Source organism: Falco peregrinus, chromosome 1, assembly GCF_023634155.1.
Source record: "Falco peregrinus isolate bFalPer1 chromosome 1, bFalPer1.pri, whole genome shotgun sequence".
NCBI lineage: Eukaryota > Metazoa > Chordata > Aves > Falconiformes > Falconidae > Falco > Falco peregrinus.
In genome coordinates, this window is record NC_073721.1 from 112,587,280 (window position 1) to 112,607,038 (window position 19,759).

Here is a 19,759-nt window from a genome sequence, read left to right on the forward strand (position 1 = left end):
AGGCAAAGAAGAAGGCAACACACGTCCAAACAGAAAATATGTTGCTTTTAAGGGAAAGAAGAAAAACTGTGGAAAACAGAACCAGTGACTTTGGAGAAGTGAGAATGAAAAGGAGCAATAAGGGGCTGGTGAAAACCTGAGCGTGAGCTAACAGCAGTCTAGTTGCATTGCAATGCAGAGACAACAGTCAGTCTGGGGTGACTTTTACCATACTGAAGTTCTTGCTTACAAAAGATAAGCTTTCATCTTTGTAACAATTTTGCATTTTATTATCATGGTGTTTGAAATCTAGAATTAAGTGCCAGGATCTAGCATGGTTTTGCACGTAACTATAGAGCCAAGAAGAGTGTTGAGTGTTGGGCTCTGAACTATATCTCCGGTATTAGTCTCATTAATGAGTCATTGCCGTGGTAGTAGAGAAATTGAGATTACTAGGCTATCAATAGGTATTTACTTCTCTTAGTCATAGCAATGACTCACTAGCAATGTAAATGTTTTCTATTCATTCCCTCTTGTATGTGGTTTTCCATTTACCTGTCACTATGACGTTGTGAGTGGTTCATCATAACATTTTCTATTGTATGACTCAGTAGAACAAAAGACAATAGGACAAAAATCTGTTTGTGTCATTTGCATCCAGATTTTTTGTTTAATTGTAGTTAAAATGACTTTTGATTCCTTTGGTTTAAAGGAAGACCAGTGAAGATAATTTATCCAATTTCATTTTAAATCCTCTGTAGCAAAAGTGTGTCCTATATTCAATAAGATAACACATACTTTGACGTCACATGATATCCTAGCTTTTGTAACTTAACCGTGCCTATAGTTAAGGTTATTTTATTATGATAACCGTTTGGAATTCTGAAACAAATCTCATTTTCCTACATTATTTCCTCCTTTAAGAACAAATACGGCTTTGATTTTTCAGTGTAGTGTATGGATTCTCTTCAGCTTATAAAAGCATTTACAATAAAGAAAGATGCAAACTAAATACTGTAAATGTCTATAAAATTCAGACCACAAATTGGGTCCATCAGGCTGAATGCCATCATCTAAGACATGGAAAATATTTTTAAAGTTTGTACTTTTTTGATCTTTCAAGGAACTGAAGGTTAATTTAGATGGCAAGAGAAATCAAACTTCTTTGTTACCAGATGAGAGCTCATTATTGGGATGGAGTAATGAGATAAAATATTAATATGTTTTTAATGGTCTTGATACACAGCTAAAGTGTTCCATTGCACTCAGATGAACAAACTGCGGGTTATCCTCTGCAACTGAAAATCAATTATTTGCAGAATAAGGAAGAGCTCTCTTCCACAATTAGTTTGTAATTACGTAAGACCATAAAATAGTAAATGCTGGAGATACCTTTTTGATATTTTGAAAAAATATCTTACATAAGAACTGCAAGTTTGTTAAACAGATTGTGGTTTATTTTCCCCTCTTTTTAAGTAAAAGAGTAATTTAAAATTCTTTTATTTTGATTGAACTGCTAGATATCCTGCTGGAATATTGAAGATAACTATTGATCCCACTGAAAATGCACATAGACCTTGCCTTAGCATATGGATGCCTCTGGGTAACAAACCCAGAAATACAAGCCTTGTTGATATCAGGCCATCTACTTAGGGGTTTGCAATTTGACGCTGTGGTAACTCCCATTCTGGACATTTAGTTTAGTCTTTCCACATAAAAAAAAGAATATAAGATCCTATTTGGGGCTGCTACTTAAGAAATGTAATATAACAAGTTGAGTATGCTAATGCCCTGTAAATTCCAAAAGGGCATTATTTCAAATTTCAAAATTATTGAAATGACAAATTACTCAGAATTTAACGTTTGAGTTTTGATGTCTTACAAAAAAGCCCAATGAGTAATGTTCTAAGAAAACATTCACAAACAAAACCTTTGTTAAATAGAACTTCAGGATGCTTGAGAGTGCTTCTTCACATTGCTTCTAGTGTATACAGAAGTTGAGACTGAGACTGTGGAAAAACAGACAAGCAGAGTTCAGGCAAGTGATAGTAATGTAGTAGAAGGTTTATAGGAAGAAATAAACCAGTATCTTTTATTAGACTAACCAATACAATTTTGAAAAAAACCCAAACCATAAGCTTTTGGGGGTCTGATGCTTTCTGTCTGACATGGTTTGTACACTCTAGCGTAAGAGGCAGCACTGCAAATACAGGTATTTGTGCTCAACAGCCACAAACCCACCTGCTTTTTCTAGCAATCTGTAAGAACAATTTACTAACCAACATTAGGCTCAATCCCAGAAACAAGTGCTTCACAAAGTAACTGGACCTGGAGATTGTGCCTGGTGTAACTTAGGCAGTTTTTCCTTTCTTGGCTGTCACCCAGGAACCTTCCCACTTAAATTTGGACAAGCCTCTAAACTGGGCAAGGCTGAGTGAATGGAACTGGAGAGATACACTGGGTGTCCAGAGGCTTGATTCAGAAACAGAAGCGGGTTGTTTCTTTTGAATTATCCAAAAGTTTACCTGGGTCTTTTTCCCAAACTTTATCAGTTGGTCTAATAAAACACATTGTTTCCCCATGCAAATCTACCTGTTCATATTCATAGACAACCAGGACTATGAAGACACTTGCCCAAATGCCACTTTGTTTCTCACTCACCTGATTCTCAATAGGTAAATCCCTGCATTGATTTTGGAACATGCACAAACTGATGATGTTGCTGCTGAGATTGATTGCTTTTCCTCAGAACCCTCTGCTAGCCCTGGAAGGAGAGCACAAGTGTGTGTGGTAATGGGCACAGCTTGCCTGAGCCCTGCCCTGGAGGTGTTTAGCTACCTGGGTGTTCTGTGATCTGCTTGGGGGCTTGGGGCACAGTCCGAAGAGCTGACCCTGAGTCTGTGTTTGTTTTGGAAAGGGTAGAGTTTCTCATCAGATGATGACAGAAATAGGTCACCCAGGTCATGAGGGGCCAGGTTGGAGGAGCTGAAAGATGAGCGAAGACACTGGTTCCCTGCCAGTGCAGGTGTTGCTACATTTGTTTGTTGTTAGTGACACACGTGATTTTCCATGTGTTCATCCTAAGATGAAGGTACGTTCTCTGCACCCACAGGCTGTGCAGTGCCTGGAAGAGTTTGGCTCAGGCTTGTAGAAAGGCTTATGGCTACAAGGCTCAGACTAAAACACCCTACTTTATTTATACTTTTTTCAGCATAGCTTTTCCTATTGTCCTCTGCCAGCTGGGAAGGCCAGTGGACAGGGAGGGACTCCGGAGTGAATCACAGGCAGCTGTTCAAGGCGGCATGAATTCAAGCCATTTACTAAACCATCATGGAACCCGGTCCTTCCAACTGGAGTGTAGGTGATGGCTGGGAAGCACTGCTGAACAGCGATTTGGGAATGACCTCAAGTGTTCAGCCGAAATGTTGTCATGCTCCCTTAGCGACATGTTGCTGCAGCTTGTAAGTTTGCAGGGGACAGATTTTTCTTTTGAGAAAATGTAGTGTCATTCCAACACTGTTGCTTTGATTTCAGACAAGGCTTTTATAGTTTATCTATTTTTCTCTTCTCTGGCGTTCTCCCTGCTTGGGTGTTAGCTCAGGCCAGCCCCTTACCACAGCGGGGACTTCCTTCCTGCTCCCAGTAACCTGGAAGGCAGCACTACCTCAGCCTGGTGGGGCAAGGTCCCTTCTGCGCATTGACAATGATTATTTTTTCCTCTCGGTTTTCCCCAAATTTTTGCAATTCCAGAAGGTTCCCTAGATACGAGGGGTTTAAGCCAGAGCCTGCCACAGCTTGCACTTAGCCCTTGGAGATGCAGAAAAGACCCCGATGGCATAACCCACAGGGAAAATCTTCAGAAAAACGACTGCACTCACCCCGTGGCCTAGTTAAGGTGTGCCCCTCCAGCGGGGCCCGGGGTGGGGGGTGGCACAGCGCTGTCCGTGCACCCCGAGGGCGGGCGGCACGGGGCGCCCTGAGGGGGCTGAGGGAGGCCCGCGCGCTCCCTCAGGCTGCCCGCGCGGCGCGTGTCTCCGGGCGGGGCGCGGAGAGGAAGCCAATCGGAAGGCGCCGTCGTCTCCTGGGTGGGCGGTGGCGCGGGTTTCTGCGCCAATCAGGAGAGACGAGGGGGGGGCGGGGGAGCGGAGAGAGGAGGAGGGCATGGGCCCGCGCTCGCAGTGCCGGGGGCGGGGGAGGGGGGCGCGGCGGTGGCGCGCGCGGCGGGCTGTGGGCGGGGCTGAGGGCGGGGCGGTGGCGGGCTGCGCGGCGGGGCGGCGGCGGCGGCGGGTAAACACGGCGGCGGGGCTGCGGGGAGCGCGCGCCACTGGGCCATGGCGGCTTCTCCCGTGGAGGTGTTCGGGCTGCCGGGCGAGGAGGTGAGGCCTGTGACCGCCCCCCTCGCGCTTCCCGCTTCTCTTCTCCGCGGAGGGAGGGCGGCGGCTTCCCCGCGGGGCCGGGCCGGGCCGGGCCGGGCGGGTCTTCCCTCAGGGCGGGTGGTTCTTGCGGGCCCGCCGCGGTCTGGCGTGGCGGCGGGAATGAGGCGGGCTGAGGTGAGGCGGGGGCCCGGCCGGCCGGGGAGCGGGGCAGGTCCCCTCAGCCCTGGCGGCGGGGAGCTGGCGGCTGCCCTGTCGCCTAGCACCGGCACTCCTGTCTCTGGGCTGCTTTCCGAAAGCCCTGCGAGCCTCCCCGGCAGACGGAGCGACGCGTCTGTGGGGCAACTTCCTCGTGACGGAGCTGGAGGGGCGAAGCGGGATTCTTTTCCCCCCGCTCCCTCTCCCAGCCCTGAAGAATAAAGTCTTTGTTTCAGGTTTTGTCACAGACAGTATGCAAACCGCTGAAGCGATGCGTGGATTAAAATTGTGCAAAAGGTAGTTCGCGGCCTGAGCGACGGTGCTTTTCTCTGCGTTGCCATTAGTGAGAGTTATGAAATCTTGTGTGCGTTTTGGTGGTTTTGGTTGGTTTTTTTGGTTGTTTCTTTTTTTTTTTTTTCCCAGTAAACTCGTGGTGACTGAAAGTGACTTCGTACTACGGAGACTTCTGTCGTGAAGTCGTAGTTCCTGAGCACGTGGGTCTGGAAGGTGGTGGATACCGATGTACCTGTTACAGTGCTCAAGTGGTAGACTTGAGGCTTTTGCATTGTAACTGCGGCTTGTGCACAGGGCAGAATACTGGTGGAATAGTTAACTTTCATCAAGAAGAAAGAAGGTTACTTGGTTTTTTTTTAGTTGCAGGTACAGGAAGACTAAAAGCTGTATCCATCTGAAAGCTGGTTGATGACCTGTGTGAAATGTCAGTAATGTTGTCTTTGAGCCAACAGGATATTTACCAAGACTGTCTTTGATCAGCTCTTTTTGTGTCCAGGCAGTGATGATCTCTTGTGTCAAAACACAGTTGTTGTGTCCTTAGCAGGAATTCACTCTCTGAATAAATGATGAAGTATTTATTATTCCTGGTCTGTTATCACAGCTCTCTTTCTCAAGTTGTGCTTCACTTCTGGAGAAGTAACTATAAAGGTCTCGAATGCTTTTTTTTTTTTTCTTCTTAATATTTGAATTGCATAGGAGTTCTAATAAAAAATTAGCACAGCATGCTGCAAGGGTTGCATAGCACTTCCCATTGCAAGATTCTGTTTTCAGTTGCTAGTAACTTCTTGAGGCAATCTGGTTGGTCTAAATCATTCAATGCCTCAGGCTCTGTATTTTAATTTTTAGTTAGTTTATATTTTTATATTTATATTAGTTATATTTATATTAAAAACATATTTTATTTTTAGTCAGGGGAGAATATTTTGAAATCTAGTCAAAATGGAACAATTCTCATTTTCCCTTGATCCTTTTGAACATGAACATGTTCCTTTGGAACAGCAGGGGGGAATGGGAAGAAAGTTGGAGTATGTAACAAATGTATCAGATCCAACTTTTTCTGTATTTCAAAAGCTTAGCTAAATTTCAAGTTCCAGATGGAAAAATGCAGTTTATGATCAGTCTTTGATATTCAGTTGGTGCTTTTTAATTCATATGTAAAGAACTTGCTCAGTGTTCTTCATGGTTTTCATGTGTGATTCTGCATGCACAGATGACAAAATGCTGCCAGCTGCTTTTGCCTAGGGTGCTAGAACAGAAACTAGAGTTCTGCCTCTTTAGATTGGGTTTTGGGTTTTTTTTGGTCTTATCAGAATTTTAATCTGGAAGATTGCATACACAGAATCACTACAAAAACACAAAGTCAGAAACGAAATCATATTGAAAGTAGCATCAAGGAGTTTTCTGTAAAAGCCTTCCTCGCCCTCCTCTCATGGGTTTTTCGTAGTCTGTCTGCACATGGCAGCTTCTGTAGGGCTGCTCTGTGACCCATTCTGCAAGATGGATTTGCTTGGGGTATGAATTGAAATTGTCTGGTAAAAGCAGTGTTAGCTGCAAATCCTCTTTACTTGTTGCAGCTATTGCATATCATTATATTGTAAATATAAAAACTAAATAAGGAAGGTGAGGAGAAGTTGGTCTAATTGTTGAGGCAGTTGAATGGAGTATTAGAGTATGGATTCCCCCCCCCCCCAATACATTTATGCTGGATTTTTTGGTTAATGGTGTATTAGTCACTTAGACTTATTAAAGGATTGCTATTATGATGATCCTGACAAAAAAAAAAAAAAAAGCTGGGATGCAAAGGAAGCTGTAGCTGAGGTTATTGTATATACAGGGTATTACTTATTACTCTATGTGTTATATTTAGGTATCTGAATTTTTGTGCCTGAATCTAGCAGGTGCAGTTGTCCTTTATTTCTCTGGTTCAGTTTTTCTTCTGTAATATGGATATTGTATCCTTCTGTCACCCGTAGGACTTTGTACAACTTAGTTGGATATTGAAATAATGAGCACTAGAAAAGTCAGTAGGGAAGACTTAATAATTCTGTATTCAGAGTGGGGTCTTAGCAGTGTGTGGAAAATGAGGTCTGGGGTCATATGCTGAAAAATGAAGATAGGGTGAAAATATTAAATAGTAAGCAAAATTGGTATTGCTCACATAGTAAGGTGTCTGTCTTTTGGAAAGAAATAGTTTATGATCCTATTATCAGACGTTCTAACAGGATGAATATGCAATAGCAAGCTAAAATGAATATAATCTAGGAACAATATTAGACTAAAAATGTTGATCATACTTCTGAATGTCTTTAACTGTCAAGTATTTTACATTTCAGGATAGTATATAGAAAAAAGGCAAATAAGCAGATGATACACCTTGCCACAGTTGATCTCAATGTAGAAAAATTAAGAGCTCTGATATTTATTTTTTTTTTTAAGAATTATTTTTTATCCTCTTATTAGGTGTTTTTTGAAGAGGCAAAAGTATACTTACCACCTCCAGGTCAGACTTTCTCTCACAGTGCTCGTTGCCTCAGGCTGCTTAAAAAAAAAACAAAACAGGAGCATTAACTGCTGCAGACTTTGTCTGGAGTGGGTAACTGTGCCTGTTGTTGCATACTTGGGATATGTCTGCCTTTTGAATATAGTTGCAAATGTTGGTTCAGATGCACAGGCACAGCCTGACACAACTGCTGCTGCTGCTTTTCTTTGTCATAGCAGTGGTAGCTTTGCCAGTGCTCTTAAATGTGCTTGTTGAGGTGGGATGCCTATAGCTATGGGGTTTTTAGCTGAGGGACTCTCTAATACAAAACTTTCAGGTTGCTAAGAGTTAGATTTCAGAAGATGAAATGCTTTGAGCAAGCATTTTCTGACGCTGAGCTATTAGCTTCTAGTGGCTGTGGTTTTGTGACAATTGACTGCAGTACAAAATACAGCATTTTCTAACACTTATTGTGGAATGATCTTTCAAAGTCTGAAGGAGGAATTATTTTGAAGGATCTGTCCAGAATGACAATGTATTTATTTCTGTTTTCTATGCAAGTACCTGCTTGCATTGTAGGGCTTTGGAATGGCATTTAATATAAAATGATGCTGCTTGTCTGCGTACATGTATTTCATAGCCAGTTTAATTAAAAAATTTCCATATGTCAGAGTTCTTCCAGTCCCAGCCTGAATTAAGAACTTACTTTGCTTAGCTCTTTTTGTATTGCCTAAATAACATGCTAAGTTAGCTAGCCTTTTTGATCTTTTGAGTCTATTATGTTTGATGTGTTTCTGGGATCAAAACTAGTAATGGCAACTTCTCACAAGCAAAAATACACTTCCCACTTGCACGTGTCTGCCATTTCAGGTTTCTCAGTCACTTGAGAGCTATCCTATGTAGAACAAGTGTTATTGTTTTCTGCAGGTCACACAGGATTTCCCATAAGCATATGGTATTTCATTCTGGAAAGATTTAGAGATATCCTAAAGGAATATAAAAATAATATTACTGGAGTAGTTGTTCATGGTTATTTGGCTTGCTGCTGGTGAACTGAATGTCTTGGATATGTGGTTTGTCTTCTGTACTGCACGCCTTACCCCACAACCCTTCTCATATTGCTGATTGCTTTTGAGACTGGCATGGAGTGGTCTTCCTCTGTATTGCTTCTGATGAAAACAGGATTTTTTTTCGGCTCATTTGCGCCTGAGCTTGAGGCAGCTCAGTGCTTCGGTTCCTGTTCAGACCCTGTGCACCTCTGTACTAGACATCTGCTCCATCTGACTCTGGGGCACTTAGGGTGGAGGGGGGGAAGGGAAGGCAAAGATATGCATGCCTCTGCTTCAGAAATGCTCTGCACTTAAGCTAGAATCCAGTGTATTTGTAGTAGTTTACACTTGTAAAAATGCTTTTTGGGGTTTTGGTTTATTGTTGTTGTTGGTTTAGGGGTTTTGGCTTTTTTTTTTCCAACAGCAATATAACTTGCGTGCATCTGGTGGTTTCCAGAAACTATCTTATGTACCTGGGTTTGGTTTGTTTCTTAACACCTTTCTTTCAAACTGAACAAACACTGGCTGTAACTGTTGTGGTGTTGGGTTGCACATGTTGAAAAGGGGTTTGGTGGTTGTTGGGTTTTTTGGTTTGGGGTTTCTTGTGTTGTGTCTTCTGGTGGTTTTTTTAAAGTAAAATTTTGTTGGCAAATGGGTAGTTCTGTTAGTGGACTCCTGTCTTGTTGAATCTTTTCCTTAATTTGCAATTGAACAGAAGTGTTAAATAGAATCTGCAGGAACAGCCTGCATTTCTTGAAGGAGAAACTTCCTTATTTATGAACACAAAATGTTCCTGTGGTACAATTAATGGTTAAGTTCTTTTAGTGAGTTAGTAAGACTGAACTTGTAACTGTCAGGTGGAAGTTAATGACTTTCATTATGTTTACAAGATTGATTAATGTCGTTCTATAATAGGAGTCTTCCTGAATTGAAAACTTGATTTGAGAGAATTTCTTCAAAGGAAAATGGTTCAGCTCTGTTCATTGCCACAGAGGGGAAAGAGTGCTCTCTGTGTTGTGCAGGAATGGTCATAGACAGCAAAGTCTCCTTCCTGCTTTGTACCTCCTGGTGAAATGAACTGGTGATGCTAACAAAAGTTAGTATCATTTAGAGGTCACTTAATATACACGTTGGCCTAACTTGCAAGGTCTGAATATTGCAGGAACTACTGTTCTTCAGCTAAGGCTCACCATTCTGTGGGAAATTCTTTCAAACAAGATGGTAAGTTTTAACAATGAACTCATTGGACCTATTCCTCATGCTGTTAGCTTTGTATCTGTCTCCTTCTGGAATTGCTGAAGCTGAATATAGCATATATGTGTATTTAGTTAGCCTGATCTTATAATTGTTTTGGGAGTGTTTTGTTTAGGAGCTAAGGAATTTTATTTATAATTCTTCTGTGATATATGAGGAAGATCTGTTCTTAAATAGTGTTTTTTAATGTTAGGCAGGTGAAGAATGTCAATACCTTCTGGACTGCTTAAGGGAAAACATTCTGGGTTGACCTCAGTGTAGGCAATGGAAGAGTCAAATCCTTAATTATGCAGACTGAAATTTTCTTTGAGATAACATGACTGCTTATCGCTCCGGTAAATGCCACTAAGGAATATATTTTTGTTGTGAAACTCTCAAACATAACTTTTATGGTTATTAATGATCTCAAGAAAAAAAACCCAACCAAATAACCAAACCTTTAATGCAATCTGAAACAAATAAAGTGCTGCTCTTGGATGGGAGATACAGGTTAGGAAACATGCTAAGATAGGATTTTTTTTTTAAATTTAGAGAAACACAGCAGTTAATCTACTAAAATGGGCAGATGCAATGAGCTATCTGTTCAACTGGAATATGTAGTCACTTTAGCTGTAAGTAATCTTTCAGCATCGTTTCCAAGCTGCTCCTAGGCTTCAGAGCCTTTTATGTGAATATGTCTGTCTTTAATCAACTGTACTTAAAGTACAAGTTACTAGTAGGGTAAAGCTGGGTACCTTGTGTAAGATGTCTCGGAGATTTGAGAAGCATGCTATAAAAGAAACTATACGTTCATGATGTGTATCTCTTATGCTAGTAATTACTCTTTAACAGGCTTAGTGCACTTTAATTTGGCTTTAGTGCACTTCTGCCCACGCAAGTGTCCTAATGTTTCTCTCTGTTTATAGCTGTTCGTTAATGAGGTCAGCAGTCTGTGTAGGTGTGTGCTGCACAACACTCTATAGTAATTGATAATACTCATTTGGTGTGTTGTTTTTTTTTTCCCCTTCTGCCGTTCTGGACCTCAGTACATGGGATGGCAAGGATCACTCTACAGGGGATGTAGAATATGTTCAGCCTGTTGAACATACATCCCTTCTTTTTTATGCTCTTTTCACGGGGCCAGGCTATTTACTAGTTTCAGTTTTGAACTTCCAAACTATGTTTATTTCAGTTTGCCTTATCTGCACTTACTCAAATCTGATTTTTCTGTTCTCTTTTTATCTGTGCACTATATGCAGACATGGTATGAAGCTTAAGAAAGCCTTAATATATAATTCCTGATATTACTAGAATCTTAAAAGGTGATGCTGCTGTCCTGTTTTATTGTTGTAATATCCTTTGATGCTCTTTTCTTGGCTTGATTTAGTGGTGGCGGATTCTTGACCTATCTAGCTGGAACAAAAGAATAACAGGATGTTATTGCCTAGAGCAATTGTTTACTAAAAAGCGTGTTCTCTGTTGGACTGCTCAGACATTTTTATATTGGCTTCCTCAAAAAAAGCTGTCTAGTAGTCCAGCAGATACTACCATTTCATGTTTTACATTAATTTAACCATCCTGGTTTTGGTGTTTCCTTCTGTCCTGCATGAATCTTTTCAAGTATATTAAAAAAGCAAACCCAAAATTTGAAGCAAAGATTAAAATAGGAAAGCCAATAAAAATAATTTTCAAATAGTGATCAATTAAGTACTCTGAACAACTCTTCTCCTAGTTAAAAACCTTTATCTTCTATTGCTATACAATTAATTTAACTGGATTTTGTATGTATTGTACACATGTCAAACTGCTTTTTCTGTGTGGTGGTTGTTTATCTGCATCTTACTTCAATCCCAAACCTGCTGGAGGTTTGGGATGTGTTGGGATGTGTGCAAACTGAGAAACGGATTGTAACTTGCTGAAAACTCCTGTAAAATCGTTTGGACTTGAAGTGTTTACATTAACATCAGAGAGTGCCTTTATAGCCACTGAATTATCTAATAGCATGTTATGTGTGGTTTTTTTCTTACTGCTTCAAGTGAAGGAGAAAAGCTGGTAGTATAATATGTTCATAGTTGCGTTATTGGATGTTGTTACATTAATGACTGGAAAAGGTAAAAGCCTCTTGCTGGTGTAACATTATAGTGTTTCAATGCCCAAAATGAAAGAATTTGAGCTTTTTCCCCTGCCCTCCCCTGACTCGGGTATAGGCAGCTGCTAAAACTTCTAAAGTGACAAGTTACAACTCTTTGTTGTGATCTTGTTGTGACTCTTACTACATATAGTTTGTGTAGGAAATATTTTATTATTTATAGTCCATGGGATTAGCAACATGCTTCAACCATACACATGCATGGGCTCACACTCAAAGCCTGCATCCTGCCTTTGGGGATCTTCAGATGAGGATCACACTTCATCAATCATTCTCTGGTTTATTCAGTATTTTGTACTACAGTAATCACCATGTCACCATTTCTAGAATTGTGCCTTCGTTCTCACCCTTTCATCCTGCATATGCTTTTTCCTGTGTCTCCTGGTCTGTCTTGGGCTTCCACAACTAAAGGAGGAGTCAGTCTTGCAATTGTCATCGGCATTATTTTCCTACCATGTGAATTTGGGAAGGATGAGGGTGAGAATGGACAGTGTTAATACTTGTTCTTTATAGTCATTGAGTATAAACAGCTGTAACCCAGGCAAGACCATTCAATTCTGATAAACTGAGCAAGTTTTAAACTTAAAAGTGTGAGATTTCTTTCCAAACACAATCCACTTACAGAAGTGCCGCTTTATTTGTTTGACTCCTGCATTGCTGTATAGAGTACACATTTTAAAACTATTTTAACAGGGATACATAAAAAGGATTTCTGTGTCACAGTAACCTCAAAGTATCGCAGGATGGCAGGCATTGTCTTTAAAGTTATTGATTGATTACATATCAGCTCAGAAACCTTCTATTTCATTGTCTTATGTACTATCCCTTAGTCAATAGATTCATTGTTACAGACTGTGAACATGGCATGTCTTTGCAGACCCAGCTATTTTGACCAGTTATATCTTGAACATGTACTTCAGAATATACTGGTAGGAATAACAATAGAATAATGATAAAACCTGGAAGTTCATAATAAGATAACTAACTTGCTGATTCAGCTCTGTAAAGGATGTTTTGTCTGACTTAATCAGACGAAGAATTTTTGGACAGTTCAGTCTTTGTAATATGTGGTAGCATTATCCTCCTCATATGTCCCACCCCTTAGCTTTAAAAATATATACACACCCCACCCCCCAAATAATTTATCCTTGAATTTGTTAGGAGCAGACTAATGTAAACGGTGTCATTTGGACTTCATTTGTATGCAGCCACTCCAGGCTGATGCAGTAGTTTAACAAATACTTCTTTTCCCACGCTGTTTTTTTACCAGATTCGTATTGGGGTACATGTATTCTCAGAGGGAACAGTTTAACAGTTCACAGTTTTAATGGTGAAATGGTCTGCTTGTATTTTATATATGATGCTGTGTTGTGAGCTGTTTTTGTGTTGTCTCACCCCGCCTCATCTCCAAAGTGGCTGGCAGTCAAATGTCAAAAGAAGCTGAACATCCTTGCCGCATCTATACAAACAACCCCTGCACAGCTGTGCCCAGAGCTGCTGCCTGTGATGGGCTGTCATGTGTGTGTGTGTGTCTCAGAAGTGCATGTCTGCATTGCAGAGCAGCTGGGTACCAGGGCGTTAAACCTTTAAGACTCCTAGTGTGTTCAAAGCTGCAGTGAACACTGTCTCTTCAGCTGTACAGATGGAATACATTCTGACCGACCCCTTCAAGTTTATGTTGGGACTGCAAAAGTGTGGGTAGGCATTTATGGCCAGGAAGGGACTCTTGAGGAGATAAACTGGTCTGAGAGAGCAGTTTTCTAGACGAGCTGCAGTGCTGCTAGACATAGCTGGTGTGTACCTGGCTACTGACTAGGTGCCTATCCCTTTCCCTGCCACCAGCACCACTGGAAGCACCACAGTGGTGGAAGAGAATAGCAAGACAAGATTGAGAGTGTCTGCAGTCAATGTAGAACAGGTACAGGCTGTAGCCTGTGTGTTCTTGGACCATGAGAACACCCTCAGGTTGTAGCTGCCTGTGGATCTACAGAAGGATCTCCTGAGCACTGTGAATGAAGAAGAAAAGGTTCAAAATGGCCTTTGACCCAATTAAATTTTGGTTTTAAACCTATGCCCTTTGGATGCAAGAATCAAGTAGCTGATGCTTTGGCCCTGTGCAGAGCTTGCATAGCCTAATTTTTGGCTGCCTGAAATGAACTTCAGATAGTCCTGGAATTCTTTGGCTGTTCATCGCTTTCTGGGATCAGTGTGTTTGGGGCAGCTTTTGTGAGCTGTGGCAGTTGTTCCTTAGCAATTCTGTCATCGGTGAGAGGGGAGAAAAGGTCATATGGTCACAGTGCAGACCTGTATCCTGTGAGCAGGCCTCTGCCTCTTCCAGGATGTGTGAGGTTGGAGCAAAATGGGTCTGCCTGGTGTAAAGCGCTTCTGACTGTCTGTGGATTGAGCTGTCTGTATTTCTGCTGGTCTGCCTTGCTCACTAGTGTGACCAGAGACTCTCATAATTAAGTATTGCCCTTGCACATTAGTGTGGTTTTTTTTCCTGAAGTTTCTAGCCTTTATAGCTTGGAAAAGGAAGAAGTGGACCTTTCAGTATCACCTATCGGTTTAAAAAAATACACAAAAAGGGGTGTGGTGAGTTTTTGCGGGGTGAGAGTGGTTAGTGGAAAAAGTGAAACAGGAGATCTGTGAGGAAACCCTCCAATTAGTATTGATTAGGGAGTCCAACCCTGTGGCTATATAGAGGATGATAAAACAGACTTTCAGAGTGCTTTCTACAGTCTTCTGAAAGCACTTTCAATCATATGTGGAATTCAGGAAGGCCCCAGAGACAACGTCTGCTGTTTCACCCATTGCTCTTGGTATCTGTTTAACTCTTTAACCACCCAGTTCGGATCAGCTTTCCTCAAAAGTCTCTCTGACTAGCCGTTGCCTACAAACAGTCCTTCATCTGCAAAGCTTTTTGCTTTCCAGAGAAACAGTGCTTATTTGTCTTCTTCCTCTGACATGGTCACAGCTGTTGGGATTTTTTCCTCCTCTTGAATTCAGTAGCTTATCAGCCGAGCCATGTAAGGCTCTGCACAGCTATATTAATTAACAGGAGGAGTGCAATCACTGATGTCATTTCTGTGAAGCAGTAATCTGGATAATGTGTAACTGAAACAGCGTTCTGGTTTTTGAAATCTCGTACCTTGCTGACAGGTCATTTCAGAAATCCCGCTATTTTGAGCACGGCCTCTCCGTGCTGCAAAATAAAAATAGATGCAAGAATTCTTTATTCTTCCCTTTTCCCAGAGTTCTTTACTTCTTTATTAATCTGTTCTGGTTTACACCCCATTCATTTCCCCCAGGAAAGAAAATTTATGGTCAGTCTTCTTTCCTACTCTCTGATGAATGCCAAGATACCATTAGGTGAAAACTTGATTGGTCCATATGCATTTGTCTGAGTGGCAACCCATTCCTTGCATCCTAACAGATCATGTGCACCAGAAAATGTGATGCTGTTCAGAGCATGTTCTCACAAAAGTCCTTGCCTAATCTGTACAAAAGATGGCTTAGAATTGCCTGCTGGGAAACGGGAACTGCTCATGGAAACTGTTCCCAGATGCTCGCCTTCCTGTGAGCAGTTGGGAGCGTTAGCAATCGCTGGGCTCTGTGAATTGTGGCAATAGCAGCTTGCCCTTATCACTGCCCTAGGAGAAGACCTTCGTGTGTGCTGTGGAGTACATAGGTACTGCGTCCAGTCTGATACAAGTGTATTGCGAGGCTTGCCAGGGGAAGGTGGTGACTGCCACTGCCAGAACAGTTTGGAATTTGGGAAAGAAGGCTGGCTGGAACAGTTGTATGCTAGGTTAATAATCCTGCCCTGTGGGGTTAAAACACCCAAACTCAAACCAAAATCCCATACCTTTAGAATGCTGAGAAACAAACAAACAAATTGTTTTTAAAAAAAACAACCCAAACCCTACTCTAGTGACTTACCCGCTTTTTCTGGATTCTGTGTCTACCATCATATGTGGGTACAGTGGTGGTAAGACTTTAAAAGGGTTAATGGTAGAATAAATTTGCTATTGAAACTTTGAGCTGTTTCTGTCAAAGTAAGTGCATTACTTAAGTCTGTAGTTCTCACTGTAAGTTCAAAATTATGCCATTAATTGCTTGTAGCTTTGTATATAAAAAATAGATAAGAAAAATAAATGTGAACACCTCTTGGGTTATTGTTATTTTGTATTTTAGGAGAACACACGAATTGTCAGGGTGAAGGTTATAGCTGGAATTGGCCTGGCCAAGAAGGATATCTTAGGAGCCAGGTAAGAATATATGTTGTCAATATATTAAGGCACAGCTGCTTCTTTATTTTCTTTCCATCGCTGTTTCAGTAAATCCTGCTGTTCCTCTTTCCAAAAAAATGAGAAATGTTTTAACTGGTAACCTTGTAAAATTATCAGAGGCTATATAAACATGAAGATACCTGTTTTCTTACCCAAGAGTCACCTGGATAAATGTGCATTGGCAAAGCAATGTGTGGGGAGGTTTCATTCTCTGCATGGTAAAATAGTTCTGCCATGGAGGATAGATACATGTTATTTTAGCTGTGGTTGACCTGAAGTAAAATATATACAAGAGTACAATTATAATCAAAATTCTCATCTGTGCTTTAAAGACTTGGAATGAACACAACACTAAACATGGGTAGCAACAAGACTATTTCCACTCAAATTATATGCAGAAGAACAGCATCCACCAGTTCTATAGATGTGGGAAATGCATGCCAGTGGCTGCAGGCTCTGGGTATGTACAAATTTAAAAGTTAACAATCCATGTAAGGGAAGAAACAAATCAAGTGGCTTAACGTTTACCACAGGAAAGATCAGACTTTTGAACTAGTAATTGAAATGCTTTGTAGGATCTTGTAGATTTGACAAGTGGCAGCATGCAGCTTGTACTAAAGCTACTTTTTCTTCTGGCCCATATACAGAGGGTCTAGAAAAGTACTGATGGGTTTAGTATTAGTTCTGCTATCAGCTGCTTTGGCACGTGTACAGGAATGCTGTTATTTTAGCACTAGCAGAATTGTTGTGTGACATCGGTTTAGCTTTAGGAAAAAAAGTTGTGATATTCATATTTTCCTTAAAGCCAAACAGTCTCTCTTCAGGTTTGTTTTTTTTACTTTAAACAGAAATCGGGCACCTTGTCTCATCATAACTTAAATATGTGAAAACCGTATGCTGTTTTGCTGTGTGGCACTGTCTCGGTTGCCTTTTGTAACTCATCTGTTGGAGCAATTGAATGCCTTGAACTCTGTTCTTGAAAAGTAAATATTCTTAAATTGTTTTTTATTGTGCCACAGGAAGGAAGAAAAAATACCTGAGGCAGTAGGCCATTTTAAGCAACCATATTAGGACATTGGCATTGATAGAAAAATTCAGGTTAAACTCTGTGAAACTGATAGAACATTAATAAAAACACTGCATGTTCAAGGAAGTACCTCGAGTTCCAGGTGTTTTAGATCGCTAAAACCAAGATGTTTAATACTTAAAAGTTCTTTCAGTTGCAGCTGTTTTCTTTTCATGTATGTCTTGTTGAAATGCATGAGGGTTTAGTAAATCTGTTCTCATGAAGTAAGAACTGTGAAGGAATAGAGAATAAAACTGTAATGATACACAGAACATAAAATGGCATAGCTAGTATGGTCATAATCAGTAACGTTTAGTTTTGTGTCTAAAACTATTTAGAAAATGATGGTAAGTACATGTATATGGTGTCCCTAAAGTAACTCTTAACTCCTAGTTTCATAGCTTCTATTAATTTAAGCCTTTTAAAACTCAACTGCTAATAATGCTGACAAAAAAAAGGATGTATAACAGCATGCATATCTCTTTCTTTCCCCTTCCCAGTGACCCATATGTGAAAGTGACAGTGTATGATCCGGTGAACGGAGTCCTTACCAGTGTTCAGACAAAAACTATTAAAAAGGTTAGCCATCTTATCGTTATGGGTGTGGTGGTTTTGTTTGTTTTGGGCTTTTTATCAGACTCTAGAGAAAAAGTTAATACTGCAGGAAGTGGGAGAATTAATATGTCACCTTTTTGAATGGACACAGGGAAAGGAATGTTCCATGACCTACTCTGTTCATGGTGTTATTTTGATGTTTTCTCTTCAGTAGTTTTAATGAAAGGTAGAGAAAGACTAAGGGGTATAAGGTGAGTACTGATTCAAAACTACATCACTTGTGGAAATACAGGATTGTTCTGATAGAATCATACTTTACCTGGCAGGGGAGACACCATGATCAGGCAGGTGGTTTTCCTGGAAACTACCTGGAAGGGGGGGTGTAGGCAGGGGGGGGTCGATCTCTTCTCCCAGATAACCAGTGACAGGACAAGAGGAAACGGCCTCAAGTTGTGCCAGGGGAGGTTTAGATTGGAGATTAGGAAAAATCTCTTCACTAAGAGGGTGGTCAGGCATTGGGACAGGCTGCCCAGTGGTGGTGGAATCATCCATCATCCCTGGAGGTGTTTAAAAGGCACATAGATGCAGTGCTTAGGGACGTGGTTTAGTGGTCGACTTGACAGTCCTGGTTGATGGTTGGACTTGAAGATCTCAAAGGTCTTTTGCAACTTAAGTGATTTTATGATTTTCTGAGATCTTTAATGACAGAAGAAACTTTCTTGCTGTACAACTACTATGTTTTTTATGTTTGAAACACAAACACAGTTTGGTGTGTTCCGTTGTCAAATTGCACAGTTCACATGAATTACAATACTACTCATTTATCTAGAATACCTGCAGGAGGTTCATAATTTCAGGATCAACATATGTTTGCATATAAGCATGTGGATAGTTGACTGAGAAGGCAGTGATGATTGCTGAAAACAAACCATAAATTAACTGATTTGAACTGCATAATGAGTCTTCTGCATCCATAGCATTAGCCAGAATCTGAGAGTACATAAATTGTCTTACATAAATTGTCTCTATTCTGCACTGTGTTAAACAGTAGAAAACTCCTATGACTTCTACCAGTGATAGCAAGATTATTTGTACTGTAAGTGGATCGTTACATGGGATAAACCAGAGGTAAAACATAAAAAAATACACCAATATAGAATTGTCACTATAATAAATTCTGTCTTCCTTTTCTTCCCCCCATAGTCCTTAAACCCAAAGTGGAATGAAGAACTCTTATTTAGAGTAAGTGGGGTTTTTTTACAGCTTTATTACCTATGTTGAATATTATGTTTACACATTAGGGAAATGTTTTCTCATTACTTCAGCTTAAAATCAGAAACATGTCTATAATTAATGTTCAAAAAGGCTCACAAACTGCTTTTTTTAGAAATACACTTGTTAACATTTCTATTTGTGTCAGAGTTAAATTTTCAGTCTTGATGTTAATCTTCTTTGTTCCATGAATGTTTAAAAACATGAACATGGATTTAAAAACAGTTTAGGATAGCACCAGTCTTTGCTCGTTGGTCTTGATAGAAACATGTTGTATAGTGAAGTGGCACCAAAGTGTAGATTTGCTGTATAACTTGGGTTTTACGTATTTCTTTCCTCCTGTATAAACATAAGAGGCTTTGCTGAAAACAAATGTTGGAATTCAGCATAAATTTTAATTATCAACATTTTTTTTTCCTAGGTTAATCCTCAGAAACACAGACTCCTTTTTGAAGTATTTGATGAAAACCGTTTGGTAGGTCCTTTTGCGTTAATGTAACGGTGTATTGAAGACTTGAATGAAAGTAAGTTCATCTGTGTTCAACATGGATTAAAAAAATACCCAAACAAAATAATCTTAACTTCTCTAATGCAACCTAAAGCTAAAGGCAGACCCGATTTGTTTACTTATCTGACACGACCACACTTTGTGATGCTCTGAAACAGTTATATTATTATTCTTGATTTCTAATGTGTGTTATAAAAGTGTTGTTCTTTTATAGCACTTTTCAAATGATATGTCCAAATGCTTTGGTGATACTGAAAGCTCTGATTGTGGGGAAAAATAAACATTCAAAGCAGTATTGTGAAATGTAGGTTTCTC

General features: G+C 40.4%; 1 protein-coding gene and 1 long non-coding RNA gene across 2 annotated transcripts in view; both read left to right on the top strand.

The window, feature by feature from the left end:
• The first annotated feature begins 4,234 nt into the window (after nt 1-4,234).
• Nucleotides 4,235-19,759, top strand: part of NEDD4 (NEDD4 E3 ubiquitin protein ligase) — a 60,546-nt gene continuing 45,021 nt past the window's right edge. The window contains exons 1-5 of the mRNA XM_055808816.1: nt 4,235-4,355; nt 15,949-16,022; nt 17,610-17,688; nt 18,868-18,906; nt 19,358-19,411. Of these exons, the coding sequence (XP_055664791.1) occupies nt 4,311-4,355; nt 15,949-16,022; nt 17,610-17,688; nt 18,868-18,906; nt 19,358-19,411 (291 nt within the window). The 5' untranslated portion in view covers nt 4,235-4,310. The remainder of the gene's footprint in view (nt 4,356-15,948; nt 16,023-17,609; nt 17,689-18,867; nt 18,907-19,357; nt 19,412-19,759) is intronic.
• Nucleotides 4,362-5,420, top strand: LOC129784788 (uncharacterized). The gene is made up of 2 exons (XR_008747874.1): nt 4,362-4,847; nt 4,974-5,420. It is a non-coding gene; the product is annotated as an uncharacterized LOC129784788 (long non-coding RNA).